We start from the raw sequence: 20,371 nt of genomic DNA on the forward strand, positions 1-20,371 counted from the left end.
AGTGATATCAATGTTGATGGATACGATGCAAGAGAGCTACGCGTGACATGTCACGAACGCGACTGCACGTGTGGACAGAAATCAAATCTTGTCACGTCTGTCACACAACACTCTTTCTCGAATCTCGATCAACGTTGTACTTATCTCATAGACGTGTTTCTAGAACTCATTCTCTGTTCAATACCCTTTTTTCTCAATGGCTGATCGCCAACTTGCCAGCAAGATTGAGGAGTATATCGAAAAGTTAGCCGTAATGTTTCTTCTGTTACGATACGCTCATGTGGCTAATTTTGACATACAGGATCCACTATTCTGATCGCTACTCTGATGACTTTTATGAATACCGTCACGTCATCCTACCGAAACCGCTACTCAAACTTGTTCCGAAAGAGTTCTTTGACGACAAAGTAGGCACTCTTCGTCTACTATCGGAAGCGGAGTGGAGAGGGATCGGCATTACTCAGAGCCTCGGCTGGGAGCACTATGAAGTACATGGCAAGTAGTCATTTCAAATGAAGTCAAGGATGCCATTCCCTGACAAGAAGTAATTAGCCCCAGAGCCACATGTCCTCCTTTTCCGTCGTGCGAAGAACTATGGACTCCCCACGCAGCCGCAACCTGCTCCAGCTGCGAGACAAGCCAATGCGAGGAAAAAGTAGCATGCTGTTCTTGGCTCCGGCATTTCGTTCTTTCGCTTGTCTTGCATCGCTTTCTTTGCAGTTTCTTCAGTATTATCCAGTGCGTTTCCGATACATTGTATCCATTGTTTGCGGTGGCATTTCCGGGCTTATGTCCGTTATGGTGCTTCCTCTTAAACCATCAAGTAGTCTCACTTAGCACGATATTCAGGTTTATCAGTGAGGCTATGAACGTGCTTATACTGTGGTATGCGGCACTTCAGAGCTCTCTATTACCTTGTGCAATTCATCATCGATCAACTTACTAGCGGGAAACCGAAGTGACATTGAACGCCCTTTGATGACTCGGTGAACTCGGCAGTCTCGTTAATGATGGGATTCCACATCCTCCTCGTGTTTAAACACTACAAAGATTTTCAAGAACCTTTTGATCCATGTCACTAGACTGGCGTTATCGTACCTCATGGTTGACGTGCGTGCAGCTTTGAGCTCTTTTTTTCGTTGAATGATCGGCTTGATAGGTGCGCTCCAGTATCTGCTAGTTCAGTCAGTGAACATTAATATTCAGGCATCTTTCGCTTGAAGCTTCGTTTCCGGATCCGCAGATTTTGGTAGGAGGTTTAGCTATCGCTGCGTTGCTTTTTATGCTGTTGATAGCGAGTCTGTAGATAAGTCAGGGAATTTTATGCTCCTATGTTCAATGAAACAAAACACTTTCGCAGATACGGCGTAGGCGCACTGCGCTCGAATTCTGAATGTACAAATTCATAAGTCGCTTTGTGACCGTAACATGCGACTCTCGACGCAGTTTAAATGAAGTTGTCTATTACAATGCATACGCATCGACTCGAATGCTCTGGAGATATACACAGCAAGCCGTAACCAAAAAAATGGATGTTGTCAAGAGGTGTGTAAATTTGCAATATATGACATAGTACCCCGCCGCAAATAGCCCCCCGGCACAGTGGCCCAGGAGATATTTCCCTTTGTTTCTCAATGGAAGTACAAAATTGATTATACATTGCTAGCATCTCTACATAACAGGACTGCTGAGGTTTACCACTCGGCGATGCGGCTGTAACATTACAGCTGAAGCGAACATGTTGAGTACTACGAGTCTGGGGTCATCTATTTCGGGAAAACTAGACTGAAACCGAGAAAATCCCACAGCGTGTCACTGCGGTGCATAGAAACTTCTGTATGGATTGCCGCACGCTTTCAGGCTGAGCGCTGAGCTCTCGTATACCCCAACCCGTCCCGGCGTACTATCACTAATGCAATCTCTTCCCGGTCAGATGTCTACCAGCTTTCATCAAGTTACTTCATATACAGAATAAAACTTGAATGCAAGCCAACTATAAACCGTTCAGCAATTTTCTCAAAATGTATACGGCCTGCACTCTCGCACCCTGTTATCATTCGAACCTTGCTCGGTTCCGAAGAACAACCCTGAGTAAACACAGTTTGGACACCGGCATTCGTGGCACAATGGGAAGACCATCCTAAAAGGCCTGGTCCATTCTGAAATGACAATGTCAATTCGACTCGTAAATTACTTACGCGGACCCTGAGGTCTCACTAAACCTTTCCTGACTTGGCCACTACCCGCGAGACGTTCTAGTACGCCAATCTGAATTTTATTGCCAAGTATCTTTATCCTCATCCTCGCTGTATATAGTTAGTACACTAGTTTAGCTACCTAAACCTTTTATTCATAGTCCACCAGGCGCCTGTTTTACTCGGGCAAACTTTGAGTAATTTATTCAAGCGATTTTGCATGCAGGACTTTTGGTACTAATGAGATATGTTATATTGGCATATTCAAAAGACTTTAATTTAGGGGAAAATTTAGGAATGAGGGAGCCTGCATGGAAAGGTCTACTAGGAATTGGTGTATACACCAACGCGTTAGCGGTCAAACCAGGAAAGTTGGACCGCCGTAAGAGAGGACGGCCGAAATTTAGATTTGACCAGGCCTATTAAATAATTAAATATTGTGTTCGTAAGTTGGACTGCAGTACACGTTGATCCATCCGAGTCCAAATTAATATTTAACTCAAATGCCAGTTGCAGTACTAGTGAGTGGGACAATTATATAGTAGCGCCGAAACCAAGCAGGTGGACAAGAGATAAGACTCGGAGGGGAAGAAATAGTAAAATAGATAACGGGTCCTGGATGGCCCGGAGGGCTGTGACGAATTATCACGGAAAGAGCATAGTAGTTAGTCTTTCTTACAAGTTACCTCATTTTAAAAGTGATGGAAAGCAGACCCGCAATCTCGAGATGATAAAAGGAACTTAATGTCTAGGCCTTAGGCCTCAGGCTTCCACGCACAACGTTGGCGATTTGGGGTCACGTGATGTCTGCCTCGAAAGGGACATTAGATATTCATTCTCCTCAGCTCACCGATCTCGTCAAGCACAAGAAGAAGGCCGCAGACAGAGAGGTATTCGCAGTGCAGTCTCTTGAGAAAGATGTGCCAGTTACTCTCCATGTTGTCGCCAAGCCGTCGCCAGCCCCTGCCAAATCAACAAAGAAGAGTACGCCCGTGTGGGTCCTCTGGGTCATCTGGTACAATACTTACAGGTATGGTATTATACGACAACACATGTGGTCCAATGCTCACCCTTCTGATTCATTCAGGCGCTTTTTCGCCGTCGTGTTCGTAGTCAATTTCATTGGAATTGGCTTTGCGATTGCTGGAAAATGGCCATACGCCGCAAGATATCCTGGTGCTCTGGTCCTTGGTAATTTGAACGTTGCAATTCTTGTGCGCAACGAGATATTCGGCCGTTGCTTGTATTTGTTCGTCAACACCTTCTTCGCTAAGGTCTGTGCCATGCATTTTTAACATTTTTAATCGGCGTTGATGTGTTTTCTATTATAGTGGACCCCTCTATGGTTCCGCCTTGCGTGTACCTCCACTTTGCAGGTCGCTTTGAACTCCACGTGGTGATTTCAGGGAACTGACGTTTCTTTGCAGCATCTCGGTGGTATCCACAGCGGATGTGCAATCTCCGGCGTAGCTTGGATAGTCCTCATGGTCGTGCATCAATTCAAGATGAAGTATATGTTTAACGACTCCATACTTGCCTTCGGGGTGATCACCTCGGTCATGCTGTTTGTCACCCTCTGTGCTGGTCTTCCGTGGGTCCGTAACACGCACCACAAGTGAGCATTCTCTTCGGTCGTTCATCGCCGCCTTTTGACGTCGGTACCCAGCGTATTCGAGCTGAATCACCGTCTCTTCGGATGGACTTCCTTGTGCATGACCTGTACGTCCAACCATAACGTAGAGAAGCTCACGACCATACTAATTTTTGAAGGGGTATACACCATCGTGACCAATGCCTATGACACTGCAGACGGAAAGTTCGACCACGTCGGAAGATACGTCGTCCAACAGCAAGCTTTCTGGTACACGGTCGGAATGTCCATCTTGTAAGTACTACTTTGCCTGACTTCTCCATTGGGTTGGTGACAGCGGTTTCAGCATTGTTCTGCCTTGGATGTGCACGCGACACGTCGACGTCGACGTCGAACTTCCCTCTCCGAAAGTCGCTGTTCTGCGCTTCGAGCGTGGTATGCAACAGGGTCTGCTTGCTCGCATCAGTCGCTCGGCTGTCAAGGAATATCACGCTTTCGGTATCATCTCGTAAGTTTTTAGTGCCGTCGTCGTGCGATACTGCTAACTCTTTGCAGCGAGGGTACCCATGCAAAGCATCACTACCTGATCTGCGGTGTGCAAGGCGATTTCACTAAGAGACTGGTCAGCGACCCGCCGAGAAAAATCTGGACTCGTGAGCTGAAGGTAAACCGACCAAAGTAATTTTCCGATTAGATTGCCAATTTTTTTCAGTTCGCTGGTGTCTCCAACACATCGACCCTTTACAAGCGTGGAATTCGTATCTGCACTGGAACTGGTCTTGGTGCTGCCCTTTCTACTTGCATTCAATCTCCCTACTGGTACCTCATTTGGATCGGTGCGACAATCTGAACCTCAGGCATATGCACATCATTGACGCGTCTGCTAGGCTCCGATCAAGAGAAGACATTCGGCCCAACCATTAGTGGTCTCATTCACAGGTACATCGGTCCAGAGCGTCTCCTTCTTTGGGACTCCAAAGTCCGTGGTGGTCGTCCACCCACGATGAAGATCTTGAAGGAGGTATACGACCAGTGGCAGGCGGAGGTTGTCTTCATCACGTCCAACTATGTGGGTAACTTTGAGATCCAACATGGTTGCAAAGAGGCTGGGATTCCTGCATTCGGAACACTGTGGGACTTTGTGAGTGACCCAGACATTTCTTGCTGATGGAGCTGAGGAGAATGTGCTTTTTCAGTAATTTTTGCGTCTGGATGTATCGGACGCCAGACCTTACTCGAATCTTTCGTCCAAATAGGTACACTGTCTTTTTTTTCTAAGTCGATACACTATTCTCAATCGGATATCTTGTCTTGCTATTTTTGCGCACCTTCTTGTTTCACACAGTATTGATGGACTGAAGGAGTTGCAATCTATCATCGAGCTCACAAGTCGTATTGATATCATAGTCATGTCTGATCCAAGCACCAGTATCTTTGCGCTGTTGATACATATGTTCATGTATATAGGCCATTCTAATGTTGATGTTCGTATATTTGACATTGGCTGATGAGTGGATTCGACGGTATTCGGCCCCACTTGAAGAGGAGTAACATCAGCTCAATGCAGAATCCTCCGCCAGTGTAAGTAAGGAGGAAAGCGCTGCCAAGGGTGTGCGGGTGCACCCAGGTGTAACCGTGAGCGTCCCTAATACTCTTGTCAACATTTCATTTCAACCGAGTCATGCGTTCCAATCTTACATGTACAATGTTTGCAGCGTGTGAAATTTGTTTTGTTCTAATAGGTCATTTGCAAAGGCGTATTCCAACACCGTCGACTCTACATTCGCTAAACGCATTCATCTTCGAGTGTGCGTGCAGAACTATACATAACCGTCATCGAGGAGATGTTCCCCTTGATTCAGAATATCTAGATAGTTCGGTCAGAGTGGCCTGTACGCCCTGGTAAGGTTGCAGAATGGGTAGAATTCGTACCAAACATACTTCAATGCCTCAAAGTACGACATTCACACCTGAGGAACCTCCCGTAATGTTAGAATCGTCATATGAAGCACCGTGAAGCAGGAAATACACATTAGTACATGACAACAAAGTAAAAGAGTAACATCGACGACATCTAAAGCTTGGCGAGGGGCAGGTCTCCCCATTCCACCAAGGGCTCCGGAAGCTCTGTAACTTCAAGGGCTGATTTAAAGTCTTTAACATTTTCAACGAAAGTCACCCCTTCGGTCCGAATGTGTTGTACTTCATCATCATCTGGGTACTGCATCATCAACCCGGGGATTTTCTTCATCAACTCCTGATAATTGTCGAACCCGCTGAGTGCGTCTTGCCAGTATTTTGCAAACTGCGTCGCAAAGGGATTCTCGTCAGCCATTTCCTCTTTCCACCCTGAAGGGTCGGCGAGTGTGGTTTCAGCTCTGACCAAAGCTTCGAAGGCCTTGGTGGCTGTAGCGCTGATTCGCGGTGGCCGTGGCTTTTGGGACTGTAATTGGACGGATAGTTTAGACCTTCTAACACCCAAGGGATGAACGCGAGCGAGAAACAGTTCTAGGACGTCGTGCTTGGTAATGTCTGTCAGCAGGTCCGAATCACTGTAGCCTAGATCCTTATTAGGTGGAAATAATAGGAAACGAAAATAAATGAAACACACGTCTTAGGAAGTCCAGATACCCTGAATCGATGTGCTCCCAAAAAATTGCGCGCTCCTTCTTCAAGTCCTTGATGACTTCAGTCCACTTTTGCTGTAGGCCAGTTTTGAACTGCTCGAAATCAACAGGTTCCATATCTTCGATCTTACTCTTCATAGTGTCCAGGAATGCTTCCACTCTCTGCTCCAGGTAGGCAGGATTTCGTTCGCTTTGCACCACCAATCGCAGCCCCAGAAGCGATGCTCCAGACAGTTTCAGTTCTGAACAAAAGACAATATAACCAAGCTGTTCCTTTGTTCGGAGAGTGTCGAAAGCTGGCTCTGACATCATATGTATGAGGAGCAAGGCAGTCGTACGCAAGCGGGCATCAGTAGAACTTCCAAGTTGAAGATAATAAGTCAGAGATGAATTGGGATCGTTGGGGTTGGGTATATGCGACTTCCAGATAAAATCGGAGCCTGTCAAAGTAAAGATTAATCGCACCCTTGCTGCATGACGAGCTAAACATGCCTTCTGGCAGGATGAGCGCGCGTTGAGCGGTCTCGTCCACTGATATTGGGGAAGTGTTTAGGATGTTTTCCGCCATCTCTGATAAACCAATGGCTTCCTAAACTCATGTTTGATTACGATCACGGTTGCCAGCGAGAAAATGCGTACGTCTTTGTGCATATTGCCAGTTACTAACATCTCAATGCTCAGGCGCGCTAAAAAGTCGTCGATGTGTCTCTGCAACTCGTCCTCCGTGACGCCTGTCATAGTTGTGGTGTTGAATTAGTCCACTTCAAAAATATTGATGCTATAGCTACTCACTAGAGATCTCCTGCAGCTTGTCTGCAATAGTCCAAGTGTTATGAGTGAGCATGTATTGTGTATAATAGTCCGATAATCGGTAACCCTGATCCATGAAGAAATTTTCCCAATCGCGCTTAACCTAGTTGACCATAGTAAGCCCACTTGCATCGGGGAAACATGACACGAAGCAATAACCTTTTCTTTGGTGACTGCTAATCTGTCCTCGCGGACTTGTAGATTTCTTACAGTCTCCAAAACGCGGCGAGCAAGGACAGGCAACTTTTCATTGTAACCATCTAGAGTGATCATCAGCCCAAGGTGGTGTGAACCACTGTGGAAGACAAGTCCGGCAAGTTCTGCGTCATATGCAAATTCCTGTAGCGAATCATTTACAAGATCAGCAAAAAGCCTGGATTAAAATTATCGTCAGATCAAACAGGTGGGTTGCAAAGCAGCTCACCGTGTCATAGTGTCGGCGCGTGGAGATGAGCCTGCAACCGGACTACATTGATAATTAGTCCACAGCCCCCAGAATTCTGGTGATCTAAAGTGCATACCTACGAAGTTCCAGTACGAGCGACGCCTTTGGAAGCCAGAATTGGTCATCTTTCTTGTGCCACACGGACCCCATTGGCGTCTGTTTGATAAGTTGAGGTCGTTTAGCCGGCTGTAAGCGACCAATCACGGTCAGAGTTGGAGACATCGGTATGCGTTAGTTATATATAGCATACCTCAAGGACGTCACGTTTCTCCACTTCTAAATTGGTGGGTATGAATTCGTTCGGGCCTGGTAGGTACAGCTCCACGATATCATTGGGTCCTTCAGCCTAGTTACCGGTTTGTCAACGAGTCGGATGAATACCGCAATGGAACCTGACTTGCCTGTTCAACGAATGATGGGTCCCACCGCTCTACTCTGTACCCCGTACCATACCATTTCTCGTGCTCCCAGTGTTCATTCTTTGAAATGCGCTCGAGTTCCTCTTTCTTCGCCATGAGCACTGCCCTACCCTTTGTGATACGCATCTCTTCCAATATTTCACGAACTTCTCGCTCTCCGTCCTCAGGATTCCATTCACATGGGATGACCGCCCCGCGCAGTAATAATTCAGGGGGAACGGGCTTGCCCAATCTCTCGGAAAGCGAAACTGCATAGCCCTCCGCATTCTCCTTCGTGGCAAATTGGAATCTCGTGCGCGCAATTTTGACAAGCTCCGATTGATACCACTTCGGGAATGCAGAGGACCGCAAGAGGGAAAGGTATTTGTATGTCGCAAGGGCCACCGATTGGTAGTTCTCGAAACCAAGCTTGGTCAAATGAATGGTGAATTTGAACATTTCGAAGCCTCGTGCGAGGGATTGAGGACCCGAGTTGAGTGACGTCGCCCACCCCTTGCTTTTGATGTACGAAAAAAGCGAACCAGGACCTTCGTGACCAGTAAAGTGTGAAATAAAATGTGCAGGCTTGTACCGCCAAAGCGGGGACTGCCATACTAGAGGAAATGAGATCTCAATAGCGTGGAAGGCCTTGACAGTCTGGACGGAAACTAAGGTCTAATAAGCTATATTAATAAACCATATTACCAGCAATAAGACACGAACTTACTCCCATTTCGTTCGGGCCAAATGGATGATCGGGAATTACGGGCAGTGGATCCTGCTCTCGGTTCTTGATAGGTGTAAACAAGGTCGAGACCATGTCAGCCAACGTGTCGAGCGGCTCTACAGTCGAGGTGACAAAGTATTTGCTCGTAACAGAAACAGCAACGTACCTTTCCCAACAATACAAAGTCGCATTCTGCCTGCACAATATTCTCTATTCCACCACTCAACTAACCGTCTGCGGGTCTCACGCCCGACGACACCGCCGTCTGGTTCGTTCTCGCTGCTCGTAGATATATTGGACGGGGCTGGTGATGGAATACGCGAAGGGAGCGGTGAGGACGCTAAACTCCCATTAGATGATACTGGCGATACTGGCGCACTGCTACCCGTGGCGGTATGTGTCCCATTCTTTATCCCATTCCCGTTTAGCTTACTTTCCGCCTTGAATGTTCTCCCGGCGGCACTTAACGTCTCGCGATTGCCACTGCCAAACTTGCTCCACGGATGACCTTCCTTGGTAAGATGTTTGTTCAGCTGGAAAATGCGCCATGGATCTGCCTGATGGTTCTTAGAATGCTCCGAGTCGACTGCATTCATTTCCCGCGTGGTACATGAGGGCGCAAAGAGAGGGCAGTGGAAAAACGCGGAGAAACGCGCTAATGCTCCAGGGAGCGCCGAGGTAGCGACACGGAAAAAGTAGTTGGTGTTTGCCGGTGCTGTATAGGCATTAGAATGGCCGTTGTTCTTGGAAAGGTACTGAATTCAGAGCAAGTCAGTTAAATGTCGCTGGGTGGACCATGACACACACCTCGGAGTACTCGTTTTCTTTCGGAAATTGTTCAGTACCCTATAATAAATGTTGTTCAGCCATCAGCCAGGACCTGTGACAAGAAAGACTCATACCATGAATAACAAGTGCTCGCAAAAGTGGGCAAGGCCAGGGATATCATCCTATGAAGCTTTCCGTTAGTAAGGGTTCCAATCCTCATCACTCAGAACAATGAAAGATACTAGAACTAGCATCCCTTCGTGACAATGTAGATACACCATACGATGTCTTCAATCCTCGGAGAAACGCACTCACTGGGTCTGACAGGTGACCAACTGCCACATCTAAGCTTGCGGCAGCGATATCGGCTTTTGCATCTTGAATCAACAAGGCTAAGAGACCATTGTCGAGCTTGATCAACCTGTACTCCCGTTCATCAAGTTGGGACTTCTCTATCGGTTTGGTGAAAAATGTGTAAGCAGGGACGTTCGCGTGGTTCTCAACTCTCTGCCAATCATGAGCAGCCATAGTGAGAGCGCGATGATTTTTGAATCGGAGACGATGGGTTGTTTGTAATATGGAACGAAGGTGAGCTGAATAAATACCAAGATGCGCCATCGAGAGTATCTATGGCATACTATATTACGTGGTAGCAGTAAACATTACTAATACGGAAAACAAGAGAACCATCTCAGTCCGGGTCCCGGAAGCTTTGCCGGCCACGTCAGCCAGGCTTTCAGCTTTTTGCGCTTGGTCGCAGATAACTCGTTTCCTCTGGTATGCAGCTCCCGACATAAGATGTGTTCTAGTTTCAAATTGGTCCTCAGGTACAAAGAGAAGAACTCTGCGACTTGGAATTGTCCGAGGAGAAGGGATAGGGGCAGTGAGTCTTTTTGGCTAATACCCTCTCGGTTTCATAACCTTGAGGGTACTACTGCTAATTAAAGAAACCTATGTATGCTGCCAGCGGTCAGTTCACGTGGTACGTGATTACTGGCACTCGGCGTACCCTGACTGCTAATTAAGTGATTCGTATATATCATTATCATGATACTACTGGCTAGCGATTAATTGCTCTAGAGTGAAAGCCATTGGGAGGGATGCAAAATAAACTCATCTACTATGAGTAACCAGTCATAGTAAGTCCTGCCACATCTGCCAGTGGCGCAGGGAAACACGAAATTGTATGTCGTGCGACTTCCATGGCCAGTACGTCACAGTCATTGAATATACGCTTGCCAGCTTCAAATGATGGGGAGCACAAAGCCACGTAGGCCATTCGATACACCTAAAGCTGGATTAATAACTGAACAGATCTAACAGGTCGATTAAAAACTTAAAAACAGTTATCTCGAAGCTTTTTCGTGGCACTGCGGGGGGTATAAAACCATGTCGGGTTCGACACTCCCACAAGCTTGGAAATCATAGGTCTAGGACAAGTCTAGGACCTGAATAGATCTAAGTTGATGGAAATTTCGAAACAGTTATCTTGGGCTTATCTAGATCTTGCTCACCCTTTCTTTCAGAAACGTTCAACGACACCATCTTTCTTCAAGTGAAGCCATAGATAGCATCATAATATCATAATGCCGCATGCGTGCATGTGGGGTATTCAGAAGTCAAAATATATTTTGCCGAGCACCAGAGCTCAGGCAACTGAAATGAAAAGTAAGTATATCCCTAGTGATATGCGATAGCCTGAGTTCGGCGGCACTCTCTGTAACTCCAAACCAACACAAAATTGCCATGTGGAGACGAATCCTGCTGGCTTGTAGTACCGAAATTTCGCGCGACCCGCGGGAGAAGGAAGGCGGATTGCGTGCTCTAATATCGCAATATATGAGTGTTGTATGTCAGGTGGGCCACGGGAGCTGGAATCCCTTACCCTGGGGAAGGTCTGGTGGTGTCTACAAACGAAATCGAAGACCAACGCTTGGAAATTCGGAATCGTTGTGAGGAAGTTGTAGCCAGAGGAGAGGTCGTACCAAAAGCACGGGAGTCGTTCAGTTCTTGAAGCCACGAAGCCTTTCTCTGGGAGTGCCTCGGAACACTCGAACATGAAACATCACCGCTTGGTCGTTTCACCTTTGCTAAAGCAGGAAGTCTTAAGACTTTAAGTCCCCGTAGACAAAACCAATCAAAGGATTATGTTAGTATGCACATCGCAGAAGTGCTGGGTTCGTATTATGCAGAAGGAGAACTTGTTGCTACGCCGTAAGCTATCAAGGACAAGAGTCAGGCCGAGGATAATCTAGCATGCAAAATGAAGGTGGCCAAAGTTCAATGCTAGAGCGGCGCGGAGGTCCGAAAAAAAGCCCAGGATCATCACTGTCATGGATGGTTCAGTGACCAACGGAATGAAGTTTCGAACTCTCGGAACTCCCGCGAGGCCACGGACCCAGCCTTCTTATTCAGCCGAGAACGGACTCTGGACTATAATACGTCGCCCTCTCAACAAGACTCCAGATGGGCTCTTGCTTGCAGCCTAGAAGAACTTGCCATCAGCGGGTTAGATTGCGCTACAGAATGCTACATGAGTGCTCTGTAGCACTCTGTAGTGAATTACGTTTCCCTGATAGTACTTAGTACAGTAGTCTGTCACTTATGAAGAGTCACGTGGGATCACAGTACCATTAGCGCCGATCGCGCGGACCTATCACTAATAACGCCGAAGGGCCTATTGGCATATCTTAATCGACACCATCCACCACCTCTTTCACTATCCTGCTATCCAGATATAAGACTAGAGGGAAAGTTCGGCGAGGCCACCACGATGCCACATTGCCCAGAACCCGAAGACTAGACTGAAAACGAGAACGCCACTGGCACTACACATCACGGCGACTTCTGTGCGTACATATTTCCGCCCGCTCTCACGCTGAGCACAACCCGCTACTATCACTAATGCAGCCTTTTCCCTGTCGGTTGTCTACTATGCACAATAAATTATTATAACGCAAGCCAACAACAGTTAAACCGTTCGGCAATTTTCTCAAAATGTATACGGCCTGCGCTCTCGCACTGTTATCATTCAGACCTTACTTGGGCCGATTCCTTGGCGGACGACTTCAAACCCTGAACGAACACAGCCCGGACACCACCGGTTGCAGCTTTTACAATGAAAAGATCCCAGACTCTACTCAAATGTTCGCTTCGGCTTCATATTGCAACACATCGCCGAGTAGGATGCGATCTGTTCATTGTGAATGCTGTGAGGATGTGCTCATGATTTGATAACTACTAGTATATCTGCTAGTCACTTGTCGGCAGCGGCATACAGAACTACTAGTTTCTCATTGGCTGGACGAGCTGTCGGTATCACTCTCAGATACGCATCCATATCGTGAGGCGAAGACTCGGAGGTAAGTACACTTCGTTTCAACTCGTTAGTGCCGAATTCAGGCTGTGTCGATCTTTTACCTTAATTTGCCTGGTCCATCCGCGGCAACACTAGGCTTCAGTTATCAGCGATAGTAATACGGACATGCGCCACTGGCCCAGATCAGAATAATTGTACCTCAAATGACTCTAGCATCCAGTACGTGTTCAATATCTCTAGCTAGACTCCCAGTCTCACTGGCACTGTGTCGTGAACTCTCGGCAGCAACACCAACTGACTGAGGCAAGCGGCCCTAACAATCTAAAGCAATCAATTTAATCACACCAATTTATGCTCGGTTCGGAGTTTTACATTACCTGATACGATTATATAACGGAAGAGCATAGATCCACAGGCTCGATTATCTTTTTCACAAGTTACCTTGGGAAATTTATGGAAAGCACACCTGCGTCGGTCTCGAGACCATAAAAGGACTCAACCCGAATACCTAAAACTTCAGGCTTATTCTCTCTACGCATAGCGGGTAGTCTCTCTTCGTGACGCGATGTCTGCTTTGGCTTACAATGATGCAGAGAAAGGGACACTAGAAGTCCACTCTCCCCAGCTTACCGATCCCACCAAGGACGAGAAGAAGGCAGTAGACATCGAGGTATTTGCAGTGCAGTCTCTTGAGAAAGATGTGCCGGTTACTCTCCCAGACGTCGCGAAGCCACCGCCAGCCCCTGCCAAATCAGCAAAGAAGAGTACGCCCTTGTGGGTCCTCTGGGTCATCTGGTACAATGCGTATAGGTATGGTATTATATGACAACACATGTGGTCCAATGGCTCACCCTTCTGATTCATTAAGGCGTTTTTTCACCGTCGTGTTCGTAGTCAATTTCATTGGAATTGGCTTTGCGATTGCTGGAAAATGGCCATACGCCGCAAGATATCCTGGTGCTCTGGTCCTTGGTAATTTGAACGTTGCAATTCTTGTGCGCAACGAGATATTCGGCCGTTGCTTGTATTTGTTCGTCAACACCTTCTTCGCTAAGGTCTGTGCCATGCATTTTTAACATTTTCAATCGGCGTTGATGTGTTTTCTATTATAGTGGACTCATCTATGGTTCCGCCTTGCGTGTACCTCCACTTTACAGCATCTTGGTGGTATCCACAGCGGATGTGCAATCTCCGGCGTAGCTTGGATAGTCCTCATGGTCGTGCATCAATTCAAGATGAAGTATATGTTTAACGACTCCATACTTGCCTTCGGGGTGATCACCTCGGTCATGCTGTTTGTCACCCTCTGTGCTGGTCTTCCGTGGGTCCGTAACACGCACCACAAGTGAGCATTCTCTTCGGTCGTTCATCGCCGCCTTTTGACGTCGGCACCCAGCGCATTCGAGCTGAATCACCGTTTCTTCGGATGGACTTCCTTGTGCATGACCTGTACGTCCAACCATAACGTAGAGAAGCTCACGACCGTACTAATTTTTGAAGGGGTATACACTATCGTGACCAATGCCTATGACACTGCGGACGGAAAGTTCGACCACGTCGGAAGATACGTCGTCCAACAGCAAGCTTTCTGGTACACGGTCGGAATGTCCATCTTGTAAGTACTACTTTGCCTGACTTCTCAATTGGGTTGGTGACAGCGGTTTCAGCATTGTTCTGCCTTGGATGTGTACGCGACACGTCGACGTAGACGTCGAACTTCCCTCTCCGAAAGTCGCTGTTCTGCGCTTCGAGCGTGGTATGCAACAGGGTCTGCTTGCTCGCATCAGTCGCTCGGCTGTCAAGGAATATCACGCTTTCGGTATCATCTCGTAAGTATTTAGTGTCATCGTCGTGCGATACTACTAACTCTTTGCAGCGAGGGTACCCATGCAAAGCATCACTACCTTATCTGTGGTGTGCAAGGCGATTTCACGAAGGGACTGGTCAACGACCCGCCTAAAAAAATCTGGACTCGTGAGCTAAAGGTAAACCGACCAAAGTAATTTTCCGATTAGATTGCCAATTTTTTTCAGTTCGCTGGTGTCTCCAACACATCGACCCTTTACAAGCGTGGAATCCGAATCTGCACTGGAACTGGTCTTGGTGCTGCCCTTTCTACTTGCATTCAATCTCCCTACTGGTATCTAATTTGGATCGGTGCGACAATCTGCACCTCAGGTATATGCATATCATTGACGCGTCTGCTAGGCTCCGATCAAGAGAAGACATTCGGCCCAACTATCAGTGGTCTCATTCACAGGCACATAGGTCCAGAGCGTCTCCTTCTTTGGGACTCCAAAGTTCGTGGTGGTCGTCCACCCACGATGAAGATCTTGAAGGAGGTATACGACCAGTGGCAGGCGGAGGTTGTCTTCATCACTTCCAACTACGTGGGTAACTTTGAGATCCAACATGGTTGCAAAGAGGCTGGGATTCCTGCATTCGGAACACTGTGGGACTTTGTGAGTGACCCAAGATTTTTGTTGCTGATGGAGCTGAGGAGAATGCGCTTTTTCAGTAAATTTCCATCTCGCATTAGGCGTGGGACTCCGTGTCGGATGCCAGACCACCCACACCTTGTTTCTCATCCTTGTGTATCCAACACAATGCCAAAGGTCCCGGTTCCTGAACGCTTGGAAGGAACCGGCACCACACGTCCAGCTGAGCGACAAGCCTTTGTTCTTGCTCTTTGTTTCCTTCATCACTGCAGCATACGGTCCACTCGTTCTCACCACACTCACTCGCTCATACATTGTCGCCCACACTCCATTCTCAGGATTAATATAATTCGTCACAACATTCATCTCGTTCTTTAATGTATTTTGTACACGAATACCCGCTCCTACCACTAGTAGCGTCGTATCTCAACATTCATAGACATTCAATCGACTGGCATGTCGAGATCTCCCGCCCCTTCGGCGGGAATCTCGCCAGCGTTTGAACCGAGCCAATCCCTAGTCCCAGCCTAACCACTATCTGTCCGACCTCAATGCACGTACGATATACGACGTTGAACTGCTCATTCTGCACCTCCGTGTATCACAATCCTTTTTTTCAACTGACTCCCAAGTGGTACTTGTTGGCACAGATGGCTTGGTGAAACAGAAGCAGCATTATTTCCATCCGCTCGCGGGGGAATGAATGTGTTGCGCAGATATTTATTTAAAAATGGATGTGGTTACAAACATTCATACAGCAATCGCATTTCATCATCAGAGCATTAGAGTGCGCTCGAGAACCTCTCCAGGATTTCCCATGCAATTCCAGCGACACTTTAGATTGATGCCAGTGGATGTCTTGGGTTCCAAATGAACTCCATGAGGAGCAAGCTCAGCCATCGTGTGTGTGATGTTCCATGTGCCTCTGGCCTGTGGGAAGAAATGGCAGTGTGAAGACGAACAAGAATATCAGTAAGGTAGACGTTGCCTGAGGCAGTCGGGTACTGATGCAAATGAGTCAATATTGCTGTGCAAACGACCGTGAAATGCTGGCAACCCGAGGGCTTGCAACTGCTACAGTATGTTCAATCATCGAATATGAAAGGCTGATAAGAGAGCATCGTGAGTGAGTCCGCAGCATTGACAAAAATTGATAGGCACCTTGGTTCTGGTGTCTGGATTTGACAACTGCCTACACGGAGACAACTCTCCTGACGTCGAGGGAATTGAATCGCAATGGCATAGGTGCCTGATGATCGATGTCCAGATGAGATTGGTCGAATCTTTAAGTTAGCTCACGTACTAGATCTGTCATACTGCCATGCACGCCTTTATATGACATCGTCGTCTTTCTCTGCCAAAGCCCTCTTTCCCTCATGCTACATTGTCCCTACAACGCCGGACACGTCGTCACCCCTGGATATTTTTTTTTCTCATGTCTCCTTACCTTATATGTTGAGATATCTTCCTGAGTGAGTGATAAGGTTCATTTGTATTATTTAAATCATCATCCATCTCACAGTTTATCAAGTAGAATCACTCTGATATCTGTCTAATGACTGGACGAAAGCAGGAAGTGGCGGAAGGCCTTGGGTGGTCAACCGGTCACGTTCTGGCGAATCAACGTGAGGTTTCGAGGTGTGGAAGGTATAGAGGCAGCGTTAGGCTTTATGAGGTTACAATTGGCTGGTGACACACATCACCAAAATTACCGAATCCAGAGATCACATGATATATTGAATTTTCTGACGCCGCCAATTGTATATACCTGTGATATCCGACATTTGAAATATTGTAGCGATACAATGATACCAAACATACCATCTGTCAGACACAAGTCATCCAGTAGAGTAGCTGTCAGCCAGATATCAGACATATCCAGATACATCCAATGTATCATATAGAGTAATACAACGAAAAATGGGTGAAACTGAAGTAAAGTACCTAAAGGGCGCCCGCCGCCAGAGCACTAGTGTCGGTGTGGAAAGTGTTCATGAATTGCAAGTTCTTGGTACATCAATAAAAGCTAGGTATGAGATAGGTGCTTGATAGTAACGACCGTGATCGAAAAGACTTTATACACATACAAGCTAACATTCCAAAGGATAACAATAAATGGGTAGCGTTCAAGACTGTCAGGTATTATTGACCAAAAAAACCCTTCACTCTCCACATAGTGTCCAAGGAAGCAAACGGGAATCCGATTAGCAGCGTCATCTGCGGTTATGATTTATTGATTCGACGACTCCGAGAACGCTTACCAGTTGAGCAAAACCTTCCTCTCTGATGACTTGTGTTACGATGGATTCTAGTTCTGCATGGGATAACTTGTGCATGTGAAGGGCCGGAGTGTCATGCAGTGATGCAACAAGCTGGGCTCGAATTGAATTACAAACTTCTGATAGGCGACTTTCCGATTGAAGAGATCATGTGACGCTCGAGGGTAGTAGAGGCGGGGGCATCATGTTCGGACTACTGAGAGCAGACGAGGATGGTTGGGAAGAATCAAGGTACAGAGCCTTTGTAGAGTGGATGGAACCAGCCGATGCTTGGCATTGGCTGGACTTTGGGATAGCTATCGGAGGTGTTTCTGGAGGTGTAACAAAGGTGCCGTCACAAGATGGTGCAGCCACAGATATCGTTTTCGTAGAACTGTTCTCAAAGCCAAGGAGTAAACCTAACTGGTGCCGATGGCGCGAATGCTGGTAAATTGGATTAGGACGATGAATTTTCTGAAAGTGGGCACACCGTCGTCAGCCTCTGTGACATGACTATTCAAAGCCCGCCGGCAAATTCCTATCAAATCGACGCGCTACACTTGATTTTTGCTTATCTCCCTATTCTATACCAATATCAACACCATTATGTAATTCCAATCCAATCAATTGACACGTCTCTGCAATGGTCACCATCACTCACACTGAAGACCGCCTCGACTTGGCCGACGGCATGCTGTTGGCACATGACAATATTGTCGTGCTGGAGATCTGTCTGGACTCTGGATGGCCGACTTAGGTGAGTGTATGCGCATATATGCATATATTATGTACTTATTTCATCTATCAGATGGATCCAGCATCGTCTACTCACATGGATCCGAAATATCCTTCTAGCATGCTTTTTCTGTCCGATCAGAGAACTCGAGAGATTTTCAGCGGACGCCGACAGGTGAGTTTTTCGGGAGCTTGCCACATTGTCGAAGCGTACCTTGACACTCCTTTGATGATCCCGCAAGCCCATCGTCCCACTCTCACGAAACCACCGCCTCCACCTTTAAAATCAACGCGCCGACAAAGACCAAGGCGACCAGAACCACTAAGTTTGAGGTGCCGAATCCTGCTGCCTAAGTTCTAACGCGCCATTGACATCGGTTACTCCGAAGTATTCTCCAGACTCAGTTGATCTCCCTCACTACACACCAGAAACAGTGCCAGGCATTCCCTTCGGCAGGTAAACCTGAAGCCCTGCAAATGTCATGAAGCAAGTATTGGACATTCTCCAGGACTCCACGATTGCGTCGAAGATTGGAAAGGACAAACAGTCTAGTTTCCGGGGGGTGTACAAACGATCCGGGGGGTGTACAAACGAGTCGCAGCGGAACATGACGACGAGTTCCTTGAGCGATACACTACTGACATGGACATTGTCTTGATCTTCGTAAGCTTAGCGTTCTTATCTTCGGCGCATTTTAAGACTGATGTTTGATTAGTCTGGTCTTTTCTCGGCTATCAGCGTGGCTTTCATCGTCGCGATGGAGTCTAATTTCAGTCCTGACCTCAGCGACATCACGAATTCCCTTTTGAAACGGCATCATCGAGTCTGAAGGCGTCATTCCAGATTATATTGATGGAATTTGTGTCACTGGTACGTTAGAGCCACTATTTTATTCTTAGGCTAATATCTTTTTAGATGCGAAAACCCTGCAGATCGCCCGTCGAGTCTTTCTTGAACAAAACTTAAAGCTTGTCGGTGCTGTGCATCAAATCAATCATCAGCACTTTCCACTTCCCTCGCATCAAGATTCCTACCATGTTTGCTGCAGTGATTCCCTGCCCTGCCAGGCTATGGCTTTTATACTGTCTTATCATTCATCTTCGTGAGTCACTTCCGTTTGATCTCATTCGTTCCATACTTAGCCACAAAATCTTGCAAGGTGCCATCCCTCCACTTGTTGGTGGTACACCATCCTCGTCACCATCGTTTTCGCCCTCGCTACTAGCCTCTCCATCACCAATAACCTTCACCTCATCTCCAAAGTCGAGATCATGATCGACTTCAATTCAGCACCCTTGCCGCTGTCTTCATCTTCCTCTTTGTCACGCACCTCCTCGCAGTTCCCCTGGCAGGCACCTCCTTGCAGCTCCCCAGCGCCTGTTCAACGCAAACCTTCTCCTTTGAGTGAAACTCCGACGTCTCCTCCACCCGCTGGACACAAAACAAAACGAGCAGCACCGGTGCCTCGAGCTGGTGCCCATGGTCGTGAGAGTTCTAGTAGCTATTTGTACTGTAAGATTTTTATTGCAATCACCATGGTTCGAGAGTTGGAACACGTTCTGTTCGGAACTGTTCACTCAGTTGTACCTCACTGCTTTGCATTACCATTAATTCAATGCATCACATTGTTATATCTGAACGCAATTGCAATGTCTGATGAATCTGAGCGAAATTCAAATGCATTATGTACATAGCAATGTTTGATATATCAGTACACTAGCCTAATGCCAGACTATAGTCATACGGCAGTCGCAATGTCGGAATTGAGTTTCCTAACATTGCCTTATATTGAGACTTGCGCCAGATACATATGGCAGTTATGGTGGCTCCGACATGGTAATATATGACCATCTCTGGATTTGGTAATTTTGGTGATGCAGGAGGGCGCAACTTCAAGTTGGGGGCTACATGTGGTGGGCAGCAGTAAACGCGGAATGGCAAGACTGAAGCAGAAAGTACCCTACCGAGTGGTGCTGGAGGTCTTGACCTCTGCTGTAAGTGATATGTTAGGTAACGCGCGCACATTGTTCTTGTCAGTACAAAGTTTGGGAGCTGGAAG

The 20,371-nt window shown here is 47.1% G+C and overlaps 4 protein-coding genes across 4 annotated transcripts; 3 read left to right on the plus strand and 1 right to left on the minus strand.

The window, feature by feature from the left end:
- Positions 1–111: 111 nt before the first annotated feature.
- F5891DRAFT_55660 (cyclin-dependent kinase regulatory subunit) lies at positions 112–996 on the plus strand. Its single transcript, XM_041372247.1, has 3 exons — positions 112–243; positions 302–495; positions 553–996. Exons 1-3 carry the CDS (start codon positions 197–199, stop codon positions 657–659), a joined length of 348 nt encoding a protein of 115 aa, XP_041229414.1. The 5' UTR covers positions 112–196; the 3' UTR covers positions 660–996.
- A 2,002-nt stretch (positions 997–2,998) lies between these two features.
- Positions 2,999–5,284, plus strand: F5891DRAFT_1141084 (uncharacterized protein; the record flags this gene model as incomplete). The annotated part of the gene is made up of 11 exons (XM_041364904.1): positions 2,999–3,225; positions 3,283–3,469; positions 3,527–3,571; positions 3,623–3,810; positions 3,862–3,914; positions 3,966–4,080; positions 4,133–4,294; positions 4,342–4,450; positions 4,499–4,622; positions 4,674–4,927; positions 4,983–5,284. 11 exons carry the CDS (start codon positions 2,999–3,001, stop codon positions 4,983–4,985), a joined length of 1,467 nt encoding a protein of 488 aa, XP_041229415.1. The 3' UTR covers positions 4,986–5,284.
- A 477-nt stretch (positions 5,285–5,761) lies between these two features.
- Positions 5,762–10,177, minus strand: F5891DRAFT_1015373 (Metalloenzyme, LuxS/M16 peptidase-like protein). The gene is made up of 15 exons (XM_041360875.1): positions 9,877–10,177; positions 9,696–9,743; positions 9,601–9,639; positions 8,960–9,548; positions 8,794–8,909; positions 8,070–8,741; positions 7,919–8,014; positions 7,745–7,854; positions 7,648–7,689; positions 7,383–7,596; positions 7,206–7,326; positions 7,053–7,144; positions 6,906–7,002; positions 6,398–6,853; positions 5,762–6,345 (listed from the first exon to the last, which is right to left on the minus strand). Exons 1-15 carry the CDS (start codon positions 10,087–10,089, stop codon positions 5,861–5,863), a joined length of 3,390 nt encoding a protein of 1,129 aa, XP_041229416.1. The 5' UTR covers positions 10,090–10,177; the 3' UTR covers positions 5,762–5,860.
- A 3,268-nt stretch (positions 10,178–13,445) lies between these two features.
- F5891DRAFT_1184788 (uncharacterized protein) lies at positions 13,446–15,509 on the plus strand (the record flags this gene model as incomplete). The annotated part of the gene is made up of 10 exons (XM_041366487.1): positions 13,446–13,690; positions 13,749–13,935; positions 13,993–14,225; positions 14,277–14,329; positions 14,381–14,495; positions 14,548–14,709; positions 14,757–14,865; positions 14,914–15,037; positions 15,089–15,342; positions 15,420–15,509. 10 exons carry the CDS (start codon positions 13,446–13,448, stop codon positions 15,507–15,509), a joined length of 1,572 nt encoding a protein of 523 aa, XP_041229417.1.
- Between the last annotated feature and the right edge of the window lie 4,862 nt (positions 15,510–20,371).

Source organism: Suillus fuscotomentosus, assembly GCF_016647785.1.
Source record: "Suillus fuscotomentosus strain FC203 chromosome Unknown F5891scaffold_11, whole genome shotgun sequence".
In the NCBI taxonomy this organism is placed as follows: domain Eukaryota; kingdom Fungi; phylum Basidiomycota; class Agaricomycetes; order Boletales; family Suillaceae; genus Suillus; species Suillus fuscotomentosus.